This window comes from Musca autumnalis, unplaced genomic scaffold, assembly GCF_047663935.1.
Source record: "Musca autumnalis isolate F117 unplaced genomic scaffold, ASM4766393v1 scaffold_5, whole genome shotgun sequence".
NCBI lineage: Eukaryota > Metazoa > Arthropoda > Insecta > Diptera > Muscidae > Musca > Musca autumnalis.
In genome coordinates, this window is record NW_027412088.1 from 38849965 (window position 1) to 38873665 (window position 23701).

The following is a 23701-nucleotide window of genomic DNA, read 5'->3' on the forward strand; positions in this document are numbered from 1 at the left end:
GTTAATACAATTACTTATAAACATTCCAAAAAAAAGACGATTGGAAAGTAACAACAATTTTAACAAATCCACTGATTTATGTTAAATAGTTTCATTTTGACAAATATTATTACTAAAATATTTGGTAACCCTTGCAAATTAGAGAAATTTTAATAGGTTGGAAAACGAAGCTTAGAAAATTTTTTAAATTATTCATTTGCAAAACTCGCTTATTATAATATAACCATTTTTCTCTTTTTTAAATACAAACTTTTTCTACGAAGTTAGTCATGTTTACAAGTCTGTTAAGTTTCGAAAAATGCGGAATGTCTAGAAGCGATTTGCATCTTCAAATTAATAAATGAATTTGTTGATTTTTGTCATTGGGCGCATCCACTGTGCCTCGCTAAAGTAGTCAATGATATATGTATGTATGTAATATGTTAAATACTTACATAGCGCAGTTCGTTCATTTGAACAATATGAAAATATCCGTCTCTTAAAATCGGTATTTAGTCTTCGCTGTTTGTATAAAAGTTTCCACTTGAAATTTTTCGGTATAAACAAAAGTCTTCATATATTTCCCATTGAACACAATTTTCTCAATTTTCGGCATTTTTAAGGTTGTGGCATCAATATCCCACCTGCAATTTGGCATTTAGTCTTTCTGTGGATAAAAACTTTCCTCGAAAAAAAATACCCAAAGCACACAAATAAATATTCCTTTAAGGGAGACACTGAAGTAATTTCCCACCTTGACTTATATTACTAGATCAGCATGAAACTCAAAGTCGAAGTAACAATGTTCGTCTGTCTGCTGAAATCAGAATATAGCTCGCAATATTTAAAATAGAGTTTTATAATTTGGTATAGAAGTCTCTTAGATTTTTTGGTTTTGAAAATGGGCTACATCGACCCACGTTATGATGTAGCCCCCATAGAACTGCACCTCTCAATTTTCAGTATTTTGAAGGTTATAGCCTCATTATCACACTGAATAGTCTTCATTGGGGCTAAACGTTTTGAACGATTAACGGTATTTTGAAGGTTTCAGTGTCCTTATAAAACAGAAATGGGTGCAATATAGTATTTAGTCTTTGAAGCCTTTCAGAAGAGAATTATCAGTATAGGTACAAGTTTTCATATATCCACCCATAGCAGGGTACCTCCCGATTATGGTAGTTTTAAGGTTGCAGCCTCAATGCCCATTCAAAATTGCTGAAATTAAACATGGTGGTACAAAACTTTTCATCAGAAATTTGTCGGTATAGGTCCACGCTTCATATAGCTCCGATAGAACGCTCCCTTCCGAATTTTGGAATTTTTAGGTTTCGACGTCATTACCAAAATGGATGAAATTTGGTATTTAGTCTTCGAGCTAGGTATAAAATAATCCAGAACAGATTTATCAGTTTCCACATTTATATTTTATATTGATATTTAGTCTTCGATGGGGTTATAAAATATGCCAAAAGAGAATTAACAGTATAGGTCCACGTTTTCATATAGCCCCAATTCCTCCCGATTTTCTGTATTTCGTTGTGGATATAAAACCATCCACCAGAAACTTGCCAAAATTTAGAAGAAAGCGTTCTATGGGAGCTGTGTGCACCGTGGGCGTACAGAAATAAGGCCCCATGAAATAACAACCCAAATTAAAAGTGAAAATATGCCCCAAACAGGTATATGGAAAACAACAACAACAAAGCTTTTGGGGCCTATTTTCGTCTTTCTGGGACCTTTTGTCATTCAGTTGTTGGGGCCAATTTGTCTTCACAACAAGTAAATCGAAAATTTGAAAATCAAATCGGGGTCTAAATAATATTGGGGTCTAATTACATTTTTTATTGGGGCCTTTTTACACATGTTTAGGGCCTATATGTGTGTTTAACAGAAACAACAAATTGGGGTGAATTTTCGAAAGTTATTATTAAGAAAACGAAGAAAAATTAGGGTGCAATTTCATAATATTTTTTTAAGAACAAACAATAAAAAACTATGCCCGGACGTAACACTCACGGACATAACTCCCAAAATTGGTTGGGAGTTTTGTTGGTGAAGCAAAGCGGACATTACTACAAAAAAAAAAACGCGGACATAACTCCCAACGATTTTGTTCTTAATTTCAAAGTTATTTTTTTTTTTGCTTTTCGAAATTTTTAATTATTTTTTTATTGCTCAAAGAACGGTTATAAATTTTAGAGAAGAGATTAGAATATAAACGGAATTGTACATTTGGGAAGGCTTAAGTGCAAAACAATAGCGATGTCTCCACAAAATCATCTAGATTTCATAATATTATTTTAAAACTAAATTATATCTGAATTTGTGAGTAGCAGTTCGGAGAAATTTTACCACACTACGGTATTCGACGAAGACACAGTCGAGTTATTAATTAATTTAAAAAAAAAATTAATTGAGAAATGTTTTAAATATTTGCATTTCTTTACAAAAACTCTGTATTTTTTCACTAGTAAAAATATTTTCGCCTGCGACGCTTTTCGGTTTTATATAAGTATTTTCGAAAAATTCTAAAATTGTGAAAATATTTTTGAAAAAATCGCGCAATTATTTACAAAAATATTTTCGCCTATGGCGATTTTCGGTTTTATAAGAGTATTTGCAATTTAAAAAAAATCTTTGTAATTCCAAAATTGTGAAAATATTTTTGTAAAAAAATAGAGCAATTTTTTTTGTTGGTGTTTCTTTTACACCCCAAATTTAAATGAATAAAGTTTTTGCTTTTCATAGCTCCCATAGAACACTTCCTTCCAAATTGTGGCATTTTCAAGGTTTCGACGTCATTGTCGAAATGGATGAAAATTAGTACTTAGTCCGCGATGGAGGTATAAATTATTCCAGAACAGATTTATCAGTTTCCAGGTTTTCATTTAGCCCCCATAGAAGGGTATCTCCTGATTTTCGATATGTTGAAGGCTAAAATTTAGCATTTTAGTCTTCGTTGCTGGTGTAAAAATGTCCACCTGAAATTTGCCGGTATAGCCCAACGTCTTTTCCGTCTTCTTCCCACCACAAAATTGTCCCTATTTGTCAACATTTTTATATAGTCCCCATTAAACGGTTCTTCAGAATTTCGGTCTCAAAATTCAACCGAAAAGGCTAAAATTTGACATTTGATCTTCGTTTTGGGAATGTAACTTTTCATCTGTCGGTATAGGCCCCTGAATTCGTATATTGCTTATTTTCCTACTGAAGTGGATGTAACTTGGTATTTTGGAATCTCAATGTGTAGAAGACCTCTACGCAGAAAATTATCAATATAAGGTAATTATCATTAGTTAAGATTTTCTGCTCCCACAAGGAATAAACCTTAACACAAAGGAACAGCTCAAAACTTTCATAAACGAAAGTAAGCTAATTGTTCCTATTTACTTCAACACAGTTCGTGGTGGAGGGTATAAAAAGTTCGGCCCGGGCGAACTTCATACTCCGCACAGTGTTGCTGCAGTGGACAAAAATTGAAAAATGTAAAAGTTAACATACATATGTTTGCGTTTCTTTCTTACAGTAAACACATCAGAATCTAAAAGAATTTTGTCGATATGTGCATCCATAATAAAGTCATAGCTCTTTAAATATTAAAATTAGTTCCCATGTAATCTAAAGAAATAATCGTATGAAAATTAGACGACATTTAAAATAACTATTTCCGAAAATATTCTTGATAATATTAAAAGTTTTAGATGGGTGGCCTATATATATAAAATTTAAGTACAATAAGTCGACATCAACTGAACATGCGCCAAAAAATTTAAATTTGATAAAAAATAGAAATTCTTTATATTTCGTAGAGTAGATCTTGGAATCGGTTAATGGGACATCTCTTTCGAAGCGAAATGTGTAAAATTTTTTTGCCCACCCCTGCCACCTTCTGATGTATATCAATATTTTAATCAATATTTTATAAAGACCTTTCGGCCCTCTATAAGAAGACCTTTGGGTTGTCTATAAGACGAGATTTCGTTCCTCTATAAGGAGACCTTTTGGTACTCTATAAGGAGACCTATCGGTCTTCTATAGGAAGACATTCCGGTCGTCTATAAGAAGACCTTGCGGACTTCTATAAGAGTACTATTCTTCCTTCTATAATAATACTTTTTGGCCTTCTATAAGAAGTCTTTTTGTGTCTTCTATAAGAAGACCTTTTGGTCTTCTATAAGACTTTACTTCCCCTATAAGAAGACTTTTGGTCTTCTATAAGAAGGCCTTTCGGTCTTCTATAAGGAGCCATTTCGGCCCTCTCGGTCTTCTATAAAAAGAAGTTTCGGTCTTCTGTAAAAAGTCCTTTCGGTCTTTTATAAGAAAGGTTTCTATAAGAAGACCTTTCGGTCTTCTATAAGAAAACCTTTCGGCCTTCTATATAAGAGGACTATTCGTTCTCCTATAAGAAGACATTTCGGACTTCTATAAGAAGACCTTTCGGACTTTTATAAGAAAACCTTTTGGACTTCTATAAGAAGACATTTTGATCTTCTATAAGAAGATCTTTCGGACTTCTATAAGAAGACCTTTCGTACTTCTTTAAGAAGTCATTCTGATCTTCTATGGGAACCTAATAGAACCTTCAGTCTTCTATAAGAAGACCTTTCGGTCTTCTATAAGAAGAACTTTTGGTCTTCTATAAGAAGAACTTTTGGTCTTCTATAAGAAGAGCTGTCGGTCTCCTATAAGAAGTAACTTTTCTTTTATTTAATGACTGTGTTGCAGCTTCATTTTTGCATAGAAAGAGTTGAACTAGGTTGACGAATTTGTGTACAAGTACTTATGAGGGCATAAGAATGAAAAATTCAAATTTTTGTTCAGATTTGGATATCTTTCGCTGATTTTGCTATAAATCGGTCAATTTTTGATGAATAGCCATCAAATTTAATATGGGACATTTTCTTAAGCCCCTGCTCTGTTCAAGTTTGGATATAGCTCTCATATATAGTTTCGTCCGATATCGCACAATTACGTCCGAATAAACGTCATCAATATTTCATGTACTTTGCGTATTTAGTGCATCAGTACATAAAATCGTGAGAAAATATATATGAGAGCTATATACAAATTTATAGCAAAATCCGTAAGAGCAAGATATGGGGGCTATATCCAAATCTGAACCGATTTTTGTCAAAACCGGCAAAACTGCAACTGAAATTGACCGAGTTATAGCAAAATCGAGGTAAGATATAGACCAACGTTGTAATTTTTCATTCCTATGCCTTGTACTTGTGCAAAAATTCTTCAACCTAGGTCAACTCCCTCTATTTTTGTCCACTTTTGTATGGAAGCGGCAACACTGTGCGCCGTTTTTAGTTGTTTTCTTAGATCGCGAGATTAATTTCCAATTTCAAGTTGGACTCGTCGACATAAAGGAAATCTCGTCCTCTCGCCTATGGTTCGATCAAGGGATATAGGTTATTTCTATGCCACTAACAAGATCTCGTTTTAAGTTGTACAGTAATTTTCGTTCCAAGCCAATAACAAAAACCTTTACATAGCTGCTGGATCGATTTTCCCATTTTTTACGAAAAACAACAACACATATGTATTTCATTATTAAACATGGGTCACTTTTAACAATATTACCAAATGGTCCTCTATTTAATTATATTATTTCCAATTTCAACCATACATTTTTTTTTGTAAAATTCCGCATATCATTAAAAACACAAACAAAAAAACATTTGACTTTTATTACATACGTTTTTTTTCTATTCCGCATATTAATGAATAACCATTTCCCTTTTCCCATTTATTTTTAGGTGTTCGATTGCAAAAATCACATTCGTGTTATACAAAAAATGCAAGGCAACAGGCTGTATGTGTGCGGTACTAATGCTCACAATCCCAAGGATTATGTCATTTATGTAAGTATCAATTCAAACAAAGTGTACTATTTTGTATTCATAATATATACAAATGAATATGTTTACAATTCGATATAAGGAAGAAGTAGGTGATGGGTGGGAGAAAGGTTATTAAAAGCTAAACCAGTGGTGGTAGTGGTATTAGTGGCAACAAAAGCAAACAAGCTAACTTTTTTTGGTGTAAGACTTTTCCTCATGGCACACGCACACAATTATTTCTTTTTTTATTTTTGAGCTTTTGTCGGCTTGCATTTGAGATGGTTAAAATACTTTCGTTATTTTCCTAGAAAATATTTGGGTTTTTGTCCTTCATGCCTTTGGAATTTCACTCTTTCTATTTCAAAGTAAAGTTTCTAAAACATTGAAAGGCATATTGTTTGTGCTGTGACAATATGTTTGCAGCCACTGCTACTACTACTACTACTGTCGTTGATATTGCCCCATTCATGATATCAAATACTTAAAACCTTCAGAAAAAGGGGGAGATTTTCTAGCATTCATTTCGAACAATTTTCTATTTTTTTCCTGTTCTCCAACTTTTTTCATCACTTCTTAAGTTTAAGCTAGCAGTGATAACAATCACTTTGTGCAGTTTTCTAGTAGGGGAGTGTGAAAGGACATATCGCTCATTTACTCAAAGAGTGAAACATTTCAAAAAATCCAGTTTCGAGAAAAACGCGTTTTAAGTTGGCGATTGAAATTTGACTTCCTAACTTAAAATGATTATTACACAAAACCTAAAACAAGTACTTGAACATATTTTGCAAACAGCTAGCCAGATATCACTGCTAAATTTCTGTGCAAGATCAAGCATGATTTGAAGTGTTTTAGTGCTTCATAAGCTCAAAAAACATTTTTGTTGAATTATGCCAAAGTTTTAGTAAATGAGCTGCAACTCTTTGAGTTTTAGATATATCAACATGAAAATTTGACACAAGATAAAATAGAAGTCGTAGAAAAAATAGAAATTGCTAACTCAGAAAACGCATTTTTTGAGTTATGCCACTCTTTGAGTAAATGAGCGATATGTATGTACATACAGAGATGAAAGTGGCAACACATTTTCATTCAATTGACACATATTCAATGCTTGTTTTAGAATGGGGGAATGCATGTGTGTGTTTGTTTGTAAGAGATTGGAGCGTTATATCGTGTAAACCTTTTGTAAAAAACAACAATGTTATCCTAGTTCATATTCTATATGTTTAGAAGTGAAATGTTCGAGATAGAAAATAATAAGAAGGGGAAGGAGTTGAGTTTCACATACAAATTCACATCTATGTTTGTATTAAAAAATATTATAATGTTATCAAGTGACAACATTTATACATATATTCCATAAGAGCAAACAAAAAGTTTTCAAAGTTTACGAGTTCTTTCACACTGATGACAATGTAAATAGGTATGTCTTGAATTATACCTCTTCCATAATATGGAGGGTAATGTACGTCGGAGACCCTTTTGATAAAGCCCTCATAGAACAGTACCTCACGATTTTCGGTATTTTGAGGATGTGGCCCCAATATATCACCGAAATGTCCGAAATGTGCTGTGAATCTTCGTTTGGGGCTATAAAAATTTCCACCAGAAATTTGTCGATATCGGTCTACGTCTTCAAATAGCCCCTCACAGGATGGTCCCACCAGATTTTCGGTATTTTGAAGCCATAGTAATCGCTCCCATGGAACTGTACCTCCCTAATTCCAGCATATTGAAGGTTGGGGACTCAATATGTCACCGAAAGGGCAGAAATTTGGTATTTGATCTTCAATTGGCGTATTATACGTTCCATATGAAATTCGGCGGTATAGGCCCATGCCTTCATATAGCCCCCATAGCATGGTACCGCCCAATTTTCGGTATTTTGAAGGTATTTCGTTATCGCACCGAAATAGATGAAATTTGGTAGTTAGTTGTTCATTGGGGGTATAAAAGATTTTCCCAAAAACTTGTCGGTATATGTACACGCCTCCATATAGCACCCATAGAACGGTGCCTCCCGATTTTAGGTAATTTGAAGGTTGTGGCCACAGCAACCCTCCGAGATGGCTGAAATTTGGTATTTAGTCTTTTTGGAGGTAAAAGCTTTTCTGACTGAAATTCGTCGGTATAGGTCCACGATTCGATATAGCCCCCATAGAACGGTACTTCCCGATTTTTATAATTCTGAAGTTTGCGACGTCAATAACCCACCGAAAGACAGAAATTTGTTATTTAGTCTTCCATGGGGTTATAAACTATTCCAGAAACGAATTATCAGTATAGGTCCGCGGATACATCCCGCATAGAAGTGTACCTCTTGATTTTCGGTATTTTAAAGGTTTTACCGAAATATGGGAAATTTCGTATTTAGTCTTCTATGAGTCTAAAAACTTTCCTTTGATATAGGCCCATGGAACGGTACCTTCTCGAATTTCGGTATTTTGAAGTTTGGCCACATTGTTTTACCAAACTTGCTGAAATTTGGTATTTAGTCTTCTTCATAAACAAAAGGAAACTAATTATTCCATTTTACTTCAATACAACTCGTGGTGGAGGCTATAACAAGTTCGGCCTGGCCGAACTTAACGTCTTTCTTACTTGTTTTTTATTTATTGATGGGCTTCCAAACTTCTTCCCAGAAATGTTTCAGTATAGGTCCACGTTTTGATATAGCCCTCTCATCATATAACGTTACCTCCCGATTTCCAGTATTTTGGGCTACAAAACTTTCACACAAAAATTTTTCAGTATATGTCCACGTTTTGATTAACACCCACAGAACGGTATCTCCCGATTTTCGGTATTTTGAAGGTGTAACCACATTGTCCTAGAGGAATAGGTAAAATTCAGTACATATTGTCTTGGCATTTAGTCTCCCTTGGGGTTACAAAAAGTTCCCGCTTAGAATGATCGATACATATCACATGGATATTATCCATGTTTTGATATAGCCCCCATTGTAGGTTCTCAGATTGGAAGGTACACTGTTACTTGATATTTCGGGTTTTCAATGGGTAGAAAACCTCCACGCAGAAAAATCACCAATATAGGTTCATCTTTTGGTATATTTCCAATGTAAAGCTACCTCCATATTTTACGTAGTTTAAAGGGCGGCCCGAAAAATGAATTTTTGTTTTGTTTTTGGAAACGCCTGCCGCCTATATTTTTTCCATTTGATCCTAAAACCTTATATATATCACGTTAACCCGTGTCACCAGAGGGATCTTTGTTTCCATAGTAATTTGTATGAGGCCATAGGTAAATTTTCACAAAAATTCTTTAAAATCCGCATTTATGACCCAATCGATGAAAACTTTTTACCAGTTCATTGTTGTGGATCAAAAACGAATCGTACAAAATATCGGATCGAATTTTCATATAGCTCCGATAGGGGCCCAACGGACAAAATTTGATGTTTTGTGAATTGGATGTTTCATTGATAATAAACTTTGTTTAAAAGAAAGTAATATTCTTCAATTAGCATATTCCACTTCTCCCAGGAATCTCGTGGTGGATGGTATAAAAGATTCGACTTGGCCGAATCAAATGCCACCCTTACTTGTTTTTATTCAATATCCCAGATTACATATGCCATTTGCGGTGTGTGCCTTCTCAAGGTAGACCTTACATACTTTGCCGATGTTTTAGAACATCGGTGGCCTAACGGATTCAGCAATTGGTATATTTATTGACATGGAGCCACCCCGATCTAGTTCTTAATTATAATAAATTAAACTCAGCAAAGTTTAATGAATTTATATGTATCATACATAGCCATAATCAAGAATTGCGAGTTTATGGCCCACGTCTTAAGAGCCTTCAGGGCTGCCTGATTGTCGCCATTTATAGTCAGTGACTATTACTCACGGGTCCGGTGAGACTGTTCACGTTGGGTTCAAGTTGTTCAATCAACACTGCTGTTTTATTGATAGCAAGAATCTCAGCTTAAATGACGCTACAGATAGTGTTTCGCTTCTATGAACTTTTGATGAATACATTTTCGCAGTAGAGACCGGGGTCTACATCCAATAGGATGCTTCTGTATATTGATTAGTCCCAAAACCTGCAAGAATCTACTATTTGTAAAATGTTTATAGGAAGCATATAAAAAGAGTGTTAAGTTTGGCCGGACCTAATAAAAATGTTATACCTATCCACATTTTGGGATGAAAATGTGACTCCGAAAAACACGAAATGTATGTATTTCAAGACATCGGGCGATGACGTTAAATGACGGATTTGTATACTCTCAAGTTTTATAATAACGAGGGTACATCCATGCCTAATCGTACATGCCTCATCGTAACAATGGTTTTAGATCCCAAGTATGTTTAGACGAAATCTGTTTCAGACAATTTGGAGTCTATTTAGCAATGTCCGTCAGTCTGTTTGTCGGGCTGGCTGGTGTGCACGATAACTCTCGAACGAAGCAACTGATCGGGTCCAACATTTGGCCTTCGTAATATTTTGTCCAAACTTAGTTTATGTTCGAAGATGGGCAATATTGGTCCACACGTTCGGGTACCTCCACCAAAGTTAATTTTTTTGCAAAACTTATGTGCATGACAACTCTAGAAGGGACCAACCAACTTGGACCATACTTTGTACATCGTAAAATTTCAACCAGACAAAGATCTAGTTCGAATATGGACTATATGGGTCTACTCCTTCGGGTACCTCTCACACAAAATTTCGGAAAAGTGCAGTTTAAGACCTCCTCTCGAATAGATTTGATGTTTGTTGTAACAACTTGTATTTGCTGCCCCCATCACGACCGTACAAGTTTTTTTCCGACCAAGTTCATACTTCCTGAGAAAATGAACCGAAGCCTTTAAAAAGGCGCAAAAGATGATGCAGGGCACGATAACTCTCCAACGGGTAAACGAAATCGATACAAAATTTTGGCAGTCTTATTATTTTACGCAAACTGGTCGGTCCACTTTTTTGGGTACCTCCCCCCTAATAGTTAAAATGTTTTAATGAAATGGTGCGCACGATAACCCTCGAAGGCAGTACTCGATTTGGCTTATACTTTGCACATCGTTATATTTCTACGAGACATAGATCAGGCTATAATATGGACTATATATGTCAACACCTTCGAGTACCTCCCAGAAAAAAAATTTCGGAAAAGTGCAGTTTAAGACCTCCTCCCGAATCGTTTTGATTTTTCTTGCAACTGGTTGCACTCAAGACAACTATTACTATGGTCCAAGTTTTTTGAGTGGCAAGTGCATACTTCTTAAGAAAATGAATCGAAAGTTGTATCTAAAAACTCCTAAGGCCAGCATGTGCAGGGCTCTTGTCCACAACAATTCTCGAACCGAGTTCTGCGTGGGTCCACACTTTGCATATCGTAATATTTCTTCGAATATTAGAAAAAATTCGAAGGCGGTGCTTATGGGCCCACTTCTTCCGGAAAAGTTTGAAAATATTCCCTAAAATGGTAACCGCAATTTCACGTAAACGGAGCAACCGATTTGGTCAGGACTTTGGATCTCGAAATATTGTGTCCAAACTTAGTTTATGTTCAGAATTGGCCCTATCTGTCCAGTGCTTGGAGTACCACCACAAAAATGTTCAAAATTGTTTTTTATGTGTGGTTAAGGGTCTGTTCGAAGATCCTTTGGACATTTCTACCGAGTTTCCCTGTTTACAGCGATAATATCGCTCATTTACTTAAAGAGTGGCATAACTCAAAAAATGCGTTTTCTGTGTTAGCAATTTCTGTTTTTTCTACGACCTTGACTTTATACTGTGACAAATTTTCATGTTGATATCTCTAAAACTCAATGATTTAGAGCTGATTTACGAGGAGGTTGACATAAATCAGCAACACAGTTTTTCGAGTTTAGCCCTTTCCAAAATATTGTTCCAGTAGTTATTCTATTTTTTGTGTAATAATCTTTTAAGTAGGGAAGTCAAAATTCGATCGTGAACTTAAAAGGCGTTTTTCTCGAAACTCAATTTTTTGAGATGTGTCACTCTTTGAGTAAATGAGCGATATGTTCCAAAGGTCTAAATGGTATGGTGACGAACTTAAATAACTGCTGGGCACGATATCCATCGAGGCGAATGACTTCCAAAATAAGACCCACTTCCAAAATGGACTGTCGGTCCATTCCTTTACGTACCCAGCAAAATTTGAAGGAAGGGGTTCCATGCGATGACGTGATTTCATGGCATCTTTTGCATTGGTTTAAACGAAGTCGTGAAAGATCCGATCTTTTCATTAGCATTTGAACCAATGCAAAGGAAGTCGTCAAAGATCTGATATTTTCATTAGCATTTGAACCCATTCCATAGATGCAATAGAGATGAATTTTGTGTTTTTATTTATACACATTTTTCTAAATATATAAGATTAATTATTCACAATTAGATTGATGTTGTCGGAGACTCGAAATCACAACCAACGTTGTTAAAACTCTCTTCGTAATGATAATGTCATTGCAAAAGTTTGGTGAAAATGACATGCCAAAGCATTGGTAGAAATGACATGCCAAAAAATTGGTGAAAATGACATGTCAAAGCATTGGTGTAAATGACATGCTTTGGATCCAGAAATGAATAGCATATTTTGGGGTCCACGCTCATATAAAATTCATCGATGAAGATGCTAAAAAGATAACATGCTAGATCACTTGCACCCATTGAATGGCATCTTTGGCATCGAACATTTTGCTGGGTACCTCCCACAAAACTTTTGAGCTTTAATCCAAATCCATATTTTTATCAGCAAGTTCATACGCCCACAATTCCGAAAACTCCCTAAATATATAAATTGTTTGGGAAAGAAGTGTTTCAATTCACACATGCTAAGGGTATATCTCTGTTGGAAAAGCCGACTGTTTACTTGTTCAAATCGTGAATATGTACCGACAATCCTCTGCATGAAGGTTTTAGGCATTTTGGTGTGATAATTAGGAAAAAACTTTTAAAATACCGAAAATCGGCAGGCACCGTTCAATGGGTGCCACATACATCAAATCTTAGACCTATAGCAACAAATTTCTGAAAGAACGTTTGGTGCTTCCAACGAAGACTAAATACGAAATATCAGTGTCATAATGAGGCTGAAACCTTTAAAATACCAAAAATTGGAAGGTACCTTTCATTATCAAAACGTGGACCTAAGCATCAAGTTTCTGGGAGAAAGTTCAGCGCTCCCAACAGAGATTAAATAGAAATTTTCAGCCATTTCGATGAGATATTGTGGCTTAAACCATCCGAAATTCGGAAGGTACCGTTCTATGGAAGCTGTATCAAAACGTACACTTATAGCAAGAAATTTCTGGGGGAAGTTAAATGCTCCTAGGTTAGGTTAAATATGATATTTAAGCTAACTCGGTGTGATAATGAGGCTTAAATCTTAAAAATACCTAAAATCGGACCTTACAGTTCTATGAGTGCTATAGACAATTCTATACCAAATTATAAGCTCTTTCTTATTGCGAGGTGTATCTTGATTTCAAAAGACAGACCGATGGACAGAACTACAGACGAAGAATTTCGTGTCGTAATTTCAAGACACAATGACATTTCCATTGTATTAAATAGAATGGAAGCCAGCCGAAGTGGTTTATTGTATTTAGGTAATGTGTGGTTCTGCTATGGCTATGTAGGTCCATAGACCAAGTATGTACGCCACGCGCAGACAGGCCTTTGTAACTCTAACTATCTTGAAGAAATGCTGAGTATTTCTTGTTGTACTTATGTATATTTTGCACACTGTTGTTAAATCCCATATGAAATTTCATATGTGTCGAAAAAATATTCCGTTTGAGGGTGATAAAAACCAATAAAAGATGGGATTTGTTTCACATCTTTACAATTTTCGAATACCACTGGTGTGCTTGAAGATTAGGGAGAATAAAAATCCATATGTGAAAATTGTTGTTGCAAAATACCGAGAGTTCTTTTGGCAGTTGCAAATTGACATGTAAATGTGAAATTGGTTTATAAAACATATTTTTAGTATCTTAATCTGAAATCAAATAAGAGATCAATTTGTAATTTGAAAAAAGGAAACGGTGGTTGTGAATATGGTGGTTACGAACATGTGCGATTTTATTATTCTTCTTCTGACGTTTCTATATTTCAATTATTGTGACTTTATTTGAGATTAACCTTAATGCTTAGTTAAATTTAAATATTTGTAGATGTGTAGTTGCCCTTTCTCGTAGGGTAATGTTCTTATTTTTAAATATTTATATTTTTAATATCCGTGGGTAATAGACACCATCGCAACTAAATTACATTTTTACTAATATTTATTAAATATTTACTAAATCCTTAATTGACAAAATAATTTACTTAATAAACCATTTCTATTTTCAGACAAACTTAACCCATCTATCACGATCTGAATTTGTCATGGGCATTGGTTTGGGTATTGCCAAGTGTCCCTACGACCCCTTGGACAATTCAACAGCTATTTATGTTGAAGAAGGAAATCCTGGTGGTTTGCCTGGTTTGGTAAGTAAACAAAAACAAAAACACTGACAAGATTTATTTATATACATACATTCATTTCAACAAGCATTTGCTGATTGTTAATATTTATGAAGATGTCACTTAAAATCACAAATTTACTCTAGTCTTCTACGAACCTTTTAAGCATAAAATCATCATCATGATTTGTATTTTTGTGATTTATTTATTTGCTTTCCATTTGGTTAAGAATACACTTTAAGTAATATTTCTGGGATTTTGATTTGTGTGGAAGCTACTTCTTATTGGTGTTCCTCTCTCTCACTTTGGCAACCTGGCAACCAAAGTAAAAACGGTTAGGGTAGCTTATGGTCGTATTGCTTTTTATTCCTCCTTTTTTCTATGGTCGCGTAAAAGAGATTTTTGTCGCCATAGACCTATTTATGCATATTTCATATTGAAAATGTAATCTTTGGTTCGTTCCCTGTGATCTACACTAAATAAATAAGCTTGAGATTTATTTGAATGTTTCTTATTGGCTTGTTATTCGGGGCAGAATTTAAGTGAAACAGTTTGGTGTCATTGAATGCGTAAGAATATAGTATTTAATTGTCGTAGCCCACAGTTATAAGATCCAATCTAGTTTCGGGCGTTATGACCGCCACAAATTCGGTAAAAAACGACCAGTGGAACATTTCAGGACGAAGGCAATTTTTTAATTTACATTATACTGAAATGGAAAGTAGAATGTAAAGTGATGTGGGGAGGTCGGTTTTAGTGGTAGCCAACTTTATACCCTTTCCAGGGTTCCATGACCATTGTTAACATAAGCGGTATTAACACGGATGGAGCAGTCTTATGGTCCAATATAATGTTTTGACCTTAGAGCCGTTAATCGTTAGAGCTAATACTTGTAAGAGCTGATCGATGATTTCGATGGTTCTATCAATCAGTGAGAATTTTCTGGACTTTTTTGGACAAAAATGTGGTTTAGGAATTATGTTCAAAAGTGTTACGGAGCAGGTAATTGAAGGAATGGACCGACATAGTCCATTATGGAAGTGGATCTTATTTTGGGAGTCAAATGTTTTCGATAGATAGTCATTTCAGTGGGTCATCGAATAACTTTTGGGCCAGGAATCATGAGCTTGTCCACCTAAAACATAATATCGCTGTAAACAGGACAACAACGAACATCATCAGTATACAGTTCCCAAGGATCTTCGAACAGACCCTAAACTGCACTTAGACATAAATGTTGAACTTTTGTTCAATATTATCCTTGTGGGGCTGTCTGGGGCCGCTTTTGCAGATTGTATTGACATTTCGCATTGACTGTTTTCATAGTTGTGATAGCTCGGTGCTCTACAACTATAACATAAGGGCCGTACACAAGGACTAGGGGGGTAAATTCTTGTTTTTTTCATAATATTTATATTTTTCATACAAAGGGAGGCTGCTGCGGTTGTGCCATCTGTTTAGATACTTTGGGCCATTATCTCAAGAAAAAAAGTATCAGTCGGCCTTGCCGACAGAGATATACCCTCAGCCTATGTGAATTGATACGTTTATCTACTCAAAGATCGAATGTATATAGGGTATTTTGAGAATTTTGTGGACTTTTTTGGACAAACATGTGGTTTAGGATTAATGTTCAAAAGTGTTACGGAGTAGGTACTTGAAGGAATGGACCGACATAGTTCATTATGGAAGTGGATCTTATTTTGGGAGTCAAATCTTTTCGATAGATAGTCATTTCAGTGGGTCATCAAATAACTTTTGGGCCAGGAATCATGAGCTTGTCCACCTAAAACATAATATCGCTGTAAACAGGACAACAACGAACAGTTCCCAAGGATCTTCGAACAGACCCTAAACTGCACTTAGACATAAATGTTGAACTTTTGTTCAATATTAGAAGTTAAACTAAATTTGGACAAAATATTAGGAGATCAAAGGTTTGGACCAAATCGGTTGCCGATTGAGTGAAATGCCGATATTGCCCAGAGTTATCTTGCGCTCCAACCACTACACACGGTGTCATAGGGGTTTTTGCACCTTTCAGGCTATTTTCTCAAAAAGCATGGACTTGCCTTCGAAAAAACTCTTGCTTCATTTCCAAACGATCTTAGAACATTTAGACACAAAAGTTGAACTTCTGTGAGTATGGGTCATTTCAGAAGCACGAGAGTTATCGTGCTCTCCAGCCATTACATATGGTGTAATAGGCGGTTTTCTCAATATGTATGAACTTACCCCTGAAAAACCGTTTACCGTTGTATTTGAGGCAGCGAATCGAGAGCAGGTCTTAAAACTTATCCGAAATTTTGTTTGCGAGGTACTCGAAGGAGCGCACAAATATTAGCATGTGTAAAGTATGGACCAAATCGGCCACTCGATTCAAGAATTATCGTGCGCACATGTTCGGAAAGCATTTTTGAACTTGTTCGGGGGAGGTACCAGAAGGAGGGGACCGATATGACTTTTCTTTCAACTTAAACTAAGTTTGCAAAAAAAAAAAATGCGAAGGCCAAATTTTGGACCGAATCGGCAGATGCATTCGGTGCCATAGGATTTTTTTTTTGCAATTTTCAGGCTATTTTTTCAGAAAGTATGGACTTGCCCCTGATGAAACTTGTACCGTACCGTTGATACAACAAAAATCAAAGTGATTCAATCATTCCGAAATTTTGTGTGGGAGGTACCCGAAGTAGTGGACCGTTTGAGACCATATTGCAACCTCATCTAAGTCTGGTAGAAATTTAACGATGTGCAAAGCATGGACCTAATCGATTACTCCCTTCAAGAGTTATCACTCTCAAATTTTCTGAACATTTTCCAGCTTTTGTGGGGGAAGGAGTGGACCGATATAACCGATAAAATTTTGGACCGGTAAATCCGTTCGAGAGGTGTGCGCTCCAGCCAGCCAGCCAGACAGACGGACGGACAGACATGGCTAAATCTTACTTGGGGTCTAAAACTATTTTTTCGATGAGGCACATTTTGTCCGTATGAAAGTTTATATACTAGAGCGGGGCGATTTGAAAACCTTAGTGGGACCTTCGCGTTTCTGATTCCTGGGATTGAACCGAGCAGAAAAGTCTACTGTTAAAATCGAGCCTCCTGATTTTGAGTTTAAGTTTTTTATCCACGTTTTTTAACATTCTGGCATATAACGGCCAAGCAGTGAAAATCTGGGTTTCTTACATTTTCAAATTTAAACGGTCATATCTTCTTTTTTCACAACGAATTTCTATTGATCTTTCTTCTTTCTAAGGGGTGAATTATATCATTCGAACAAGGTATTATTTTTTTAAATCGGTTAAAAAATGGCTAAATTATAGTGGTTTATGTCTGAATAACCCCACAAGAAAACTATAACTAAGTTTCTGACAAATTTCAAAATAAATATTGAACAAAAGAAAAATTGAAAATATTTTTGAAAATTATGAGAAATTCAATTATAGTTTTTTGTATAGGTTTTCAGACTTAAACCACTATAATGTAGTCATTTGTTAACAGATTTAAAAAAAATAATAACTTGTTCGAAAGATATTATTCACCCCTTTAAAAGTCAAAATCGGAAGGCTCGATTTTTATCGTAGACCTATGGTCTAGAAAACTTTTTTGCTCAGTTCAATCCCAGGAATCAGAAACGCGAAGAGCCCATTATGGTGTTTTTCCTTCCGTACAAATCGCCCCGGCCTAGTATATACCCTCGTTAGCATAAATGCTGAGGTTATAATCAAAGCGATTCGAGAACAGGTCTTCACCTGAACTTTGCCGAAGTTTTGTGCAGGGCGTTCCAGAAGGAGTCGAACGATAGAGTCCATATTCGAACCGGATCTATGTCTCGTAGAAATATTACGATGTGCAAAGTATTGACCAAATCGGTTAATCGCTTCAAGAGTTATGATGCTCAAAATGTTCCCAACAATTCTGAACTTTTGTGGGGGAGATACCTGAAAGAGTGAACCTATATCGCACATCTTCATATCCTTGCTAGCAAAATTATAAGAGTATAAAAACTCTATTGAAATTCTCTGTCATGATACAGGTTGTACTTTTTAAGATAGAGCTTTATAATTTGGTATAGAAGTTTATATTATTCCTAGGATGTTTGCATTGAAAATGGCCTATATATGTCCACGTTTTGATATAGCAAATAGAACAGTACCTCCCGATTTTCGGTATTTTGAAGGTGTTAGCCTCATTATCCCACCGACATTGTAGAAATTCGGTACTTAGACTTTGTTGAGGGTATAATACTTTCCTCCCGAAATTTGTCGGTATAGCTCCATATCGTCATATAGCCGCCATTGAACGGTACCTCCCGATTTTCGGTACTTTGAAGGTCTTAGCCTTAATATCCCACCGAAATGGCTGAAATTTGGTATTAAGTCTTCGTTGGGGGTACAAAACTTTCCACCTGAAATTTGTCGGTATAGGCCCAAGTCTTCATATAGCACCCACAGAACGGTGCCTCCCGATATTCGGAATTTTGAAGGTTGTGACATCAAAATCCCCCCGATGCCCGTTGGGGCAAGATTGAAAAAAACGGGTCTTAATTGAAAAATTGAAACACAAGTTTTTGATAATCTGTCTTGACAGGGTTAACGAGTACAAAATTCTACCTCACTACCCAAAATAGCAAAGTCGTATGTTGTTTACTTTTCGTGTAGCACAGCGTTAAATTTAAACATATTTTTAAAATTTAAGAAACAGGTAAAAGTATTAAATTTTGCTGCTTCTAAATCGCCATAACGTAGTTTTTGCAACATAAACTTGGCATTTTCAAAATGGATATTTCAAACAGAGGTAATTCTTAAATTTAGGAAAAAATAGTACTAAAAAAGTCTTGTAGAAATGTGTTTAAAAAATTCTTCAAAATGTGTCCAGATTTTGCATAATTTTGAATTGTATTGGAGTATAACAAAAAAGAGTGTCAAGAAGGTCGTGAGAAATTTTTTTGTATTTTTCTCTTGATTTTTGTGTTTGATATTGCGCAAACAAAACTTGCGTCTTGCTTGCGCATTTTGAGTTATGTCAAAAATGGTGGAAATAGCTGTGGGTCAAATTTTTGCATTTTGGAGTTTTTGTCTTTATTTTCCATGTTATTGTTGTACGGTATGTCGTGTTTTGGTTGAATGTCTGTGGCCACCCTTCATTAGAAAATGTGTGCAGGTCCACCATTATCTTATAGTTACTACATATAATGATTTATATGAAATGATGGCGATGCACAAGGGGTGAAATCGCAAAAAATGGTGATTAATTAAAAAAATTAAATTTGTTACAAATATGTTACAAACTTCTAAGTCTTTAACCAAAATGTCAAGATCATATATTGTTTACTTCTACAGTTACACTGTGATAAAGCTAAAGGATTTTTAATAATTTAAAGAGCACAATAACAAATTAATTTTTTGTTGTATAAAGAGTAATATTTATTTACGCTTCAAAAGTGCCCTTTTTTAATGGAATCGTCAACTTCAGTTAGAAATCTTAGTCTTAGAAAAACATTTAGAAGTTTAGAAGCATATTAAAAATTAATTTAAAATGTATCCATTTTTCCCTATTTTTGAACAGTATTTAAAGTTAAAAAAGTAGCGGAATATTTTATAAGGAGGTTATTCCAAAACGAGAATAACTAGAGATGATGTTTGATAGAAATATTTTCAATCCCTTCAAAATGCACAATTCAGAATTTGAGCTAATTTAGTTGCAATATATGCATAAAATATTCGAAACCCCCCAAATTTGACTGTACCTCTACATGGGACCTATACCAAAACATTGACCTATATTGACAAATTATCACATTATGAATTCTTAGGCATTCAGAACTATAAATCATAATTTACTGATAAATGTACTAAAAAATGTGTTCAAGGCCCCCGAAATACATAAAATCGGAAGATACCCCTGTATGGGAGCTACACTAAAATATTGACCTAACTTGATATTTTTTTTTTTTTTTTTGCCAAATATTAGCTTAACCAATAATTTATCATATTAGAAGATTTTAGATTCATCAAATAAGAAATGTAGGCAAAACCGTAAAAACACTTTATAGTTTTTATGGTACCCATTTATGAGGGCTTCGAATATACCTCTCCAATCCCTCAATTTGCACCAAACCTGTGTTTCGTTATATTGATTGAAGTGTAAACATTTGAAAAATATTAACATTAGAGCACTCAAATGCTTCCCTGAATTAATCTCCGTTTTTTGGAATCTTGCCCCAATGTGCGATGGCTGAAATTTGAGGTTTAGTTCTCGTTGGGAGTATAAAACATTCCACCTGAAATTTATCGGTGTATATTCACGTCTTCATATACCACCGATTGAACGGTACCTCCCGACTTTCGGTATTTTTAATGTTTTAGCCTCAATATCTTACCGAAATTTGGTATTTAGTCTTCGTCGGATGTGTAAAAGTTTCCACCTGAAATTTTTCAAAGTTTTACCCAGGGGTACAAAATATCACTTGCAAAAACAGACAGCATGCGTCGCAAGTCCCCATGTAAGAGTACTACCCGATTTAAGATTTTTTTAAGATTTTAGTCAGATTTTCCTGTCGAATTGTTTGTTAATTGTTATTTTGTGTTCCCAGAAAACTTTAGCTGTTATTGTACTAGCCGGACAATAACCCAACTAAATTGACGATCAATAAAGTAAGAAATTATCAGTCAACTGTGCTGACGGAGATATATCCTCAGCCGCTGACAAAAAAAAAAAAAAACCAAACAAAAAACACAATAATTATGCCGTATATAAAATATATCGATTTTGAATCAAGAGTTTGCTTCAAAATCTGTAGGTACCGTAACAAGGGGCTATACCAAATCACTGACATATACCAAACATTTTAGTAACCTAACTTCTTCATAAAGGACTCGAAATATTAAATTAATTTTAGAGTTTTTTTGCTTAATAGCCATTTAAGTATGTGCCGGCAGGGTTTTGACTTACTCCAGAAAAAATTGTAATTGTACCGTTGTAAATGAGGCCGCTAGAAACGACGATTCAGAACGATGCGAGAAGAAATCTTAAATTTCACTTTTTGCTAGGGAGCTACCCGAAGGAGTGGACCGATATAGTCCATATTCCAACCTGATACATGACTGAGTAAAATACTACGATGTGCAAAGTCTGCACCAATCAGAAACTCCCTGTTAGAATTATGATGCGGATATGCAATATTCGTTGGTGCCGTCAGGGCTTCTTGGAGCTTTAAGGTCAATATCTCGGGATGTATGGACTTGCGTTAGGAAAGAATATTACCGTCGTAAAGGGAGCCGCAAAGACTATCTACTGAAAAAATTTCAGAAAGGTCCAAGTGAAGCTCTTAAACTTCACTTTATCCGAATTTTGTGTGGGAGGTACCCAAAGGGGTGGATCGATCGTCCATATTCGAACCCGATATATCAGGAAGGAATAATACGCTGTGCGTAGTTTGGACCAAACCAATTGCTTCCTTCAATAGCACTGTACAACACACAAAATAATTATAAGATAATTCGGCCAGATTATGAAAAAGGACCGAAAAAAAGAAGACACGTGTATCGGCGCTTTGAAAGTTTACGTCGGGAAGTAACCTAAATAGGCGTGGCAAATTCCGCCAATTCTTACGGGTTTTGAAATATTCGACATCAGATTCCTTGGAACCCTTGCATTTTAGGTATAAAGTGTATTTGGCAATATTACTGACACAATACGGGGTATCATTTTATGAAAAAAATTTTAGCCGATAGCCTTAGATGCTAGTGCTGTTTTTTATATAATTTTATTTTAATTTTTTATTATAACAAATATTTAAATAAATGAATAAAAATAAATAAATGAAAAAAATTAACCCTCATGCGAGTCACTAAACGGGTCTTTTTGGTCCATTTTGCAAAAACGTTTAAAAACTCCTTTAACATGTGATCGTATCAGATCAAAATATTCTACGAAATTATTTGTCATAAAATGTTACTATAGGTCCCCGAATACACCAAAACTCTAAATCGTACCTAAACGCAAGGAATCTGCCAAGAGTAAAATCACGTTTTAGGGTTAATATTGTACTTTACGTGTAAGGCTATTATCCGGTGAATATACATCTGACATACGAGTCCTAACATCCATGTTTTTGGCATGGTCCTAAATACTGTAATGATGGTATGGTGGTTGGTATGATGGTTTTTGAAAAAATGGACCATAAAGATCCGTTTAGTGACTCGCATGAGAGTTAATTTTTTCATAAAAAGATACCCCGCATTGTTGTCAGTAATATTGCCAAATACACCTTATACCTAAAATGCAAGGATTTCAAGGAATCTGATATCGAATATTTCAAACCCACGCCTATTTAGGTTACTTCGCGACGTAAACTTTCAAAACTCCGATACACGTGTCTTTTTTTTCAGTCCTCTTTCATAATCTGAGCGGGGTTTCTTGTAATTTAAAAAAAGAATTAAATTTTGTTGTACAGTGTAGTTATCGGTCACACCATTCTACAGGAAAATTTTGAACAAATTGTCTGAAACGAATTTCGTCCAATTTTTTGGTAAAATAAGAAATGCTTCACACTGGTATAAAGGTAAAGTTGTATTGACAAATTTAAAAAAAAAAATAGGATACAAATAGAATTTTTCGAATCCCACTACCAAATAGGACTTAAAATTTTTGTAAATAATATTAGTTTAATACAAAAAAATTTTAAGAAATTCAGATCTTTAATTTTTTTTTATAGTAGTAATATTCATAACTTTGTACAAAGTTTTTCCAGAATCCGATTTTTAAGACGCGATATCTCTGGAACCCTTGGTCCAAAATCTGAAAATATACTGAGATTGATTTTTTGCTGAGATGAGATGCTGATTAGCAGCATAAACTCACCAAAAAATGGAAAATTGTCTGATTTCACTCAGATTTCCCCCTATATTTAAGCTTAAAAATATTCTACAAGGTGTATCTGTAGTTCTTTTTTTCATTTATTTATTTATGTTAATGTCAACATGTTGCTTTTTCGATGGTGGTTATATTCTTAACTCTTCTTCTTCCTCCTATTTGTCGTCTGCAAATTTACTTGTTTTACATTCATTTGTTGTGTACGTTTTCTTGTTTTTCCTTTTAGTATTCCGGTACAAATGCTGAATTCACTAAAGCGGATGCTGTCATCTTTCGTACGGATTTGTATAATACCACGGCAAAACGTTTGGAATATAAATTCAAGCGTACACTGAAATACGATTCTAAATGGCTGGACAGTAAGTAAACGACTTTGTAGAGTAGTACAAGGAATACTACAACAATAAATAAAACCTAAGTCTGTGGCCTGCTCTTCCACAGCCGTTGTGCCTTCTGCCTTATGATTTATAAACCTTCTATAAAATAACAAATTTATTAAGTTTCTTTATTTCTATAATAGCTTATTCACCATGTCC

At 35.0% G+C, this 23701-nt stretch overlaps 1 protein-coding gene across 2 annotated transcripts in view; it reads left to right on the forward strand.

Annotated features, from left to right (window-relative positions):
- The window catches only part of Sema2a (Semaphorin 2a), a 491368-nt gene that overhangs the window by 410655 nt on the left and 57012 nt on the right, over positions 1-23701 (forward strand). For both annotated transcript variants that reach the window (XM_073957591.1, XM_073957592.1), the window contains exons 6-8: positions 5748-5852; positions 14175-14312; positions 23392-23524. In XM_073957591.1, the coding sequence (XP_073813692.1) occupies positions 5748-5852; positions 14175-14312; positions 23392-23524 (376 nt within the window). The remainder of the gene's footprint in view (positions 1-5747; positions 5853-14174; positions 14313-23391; positions 23525-23701) is intronic.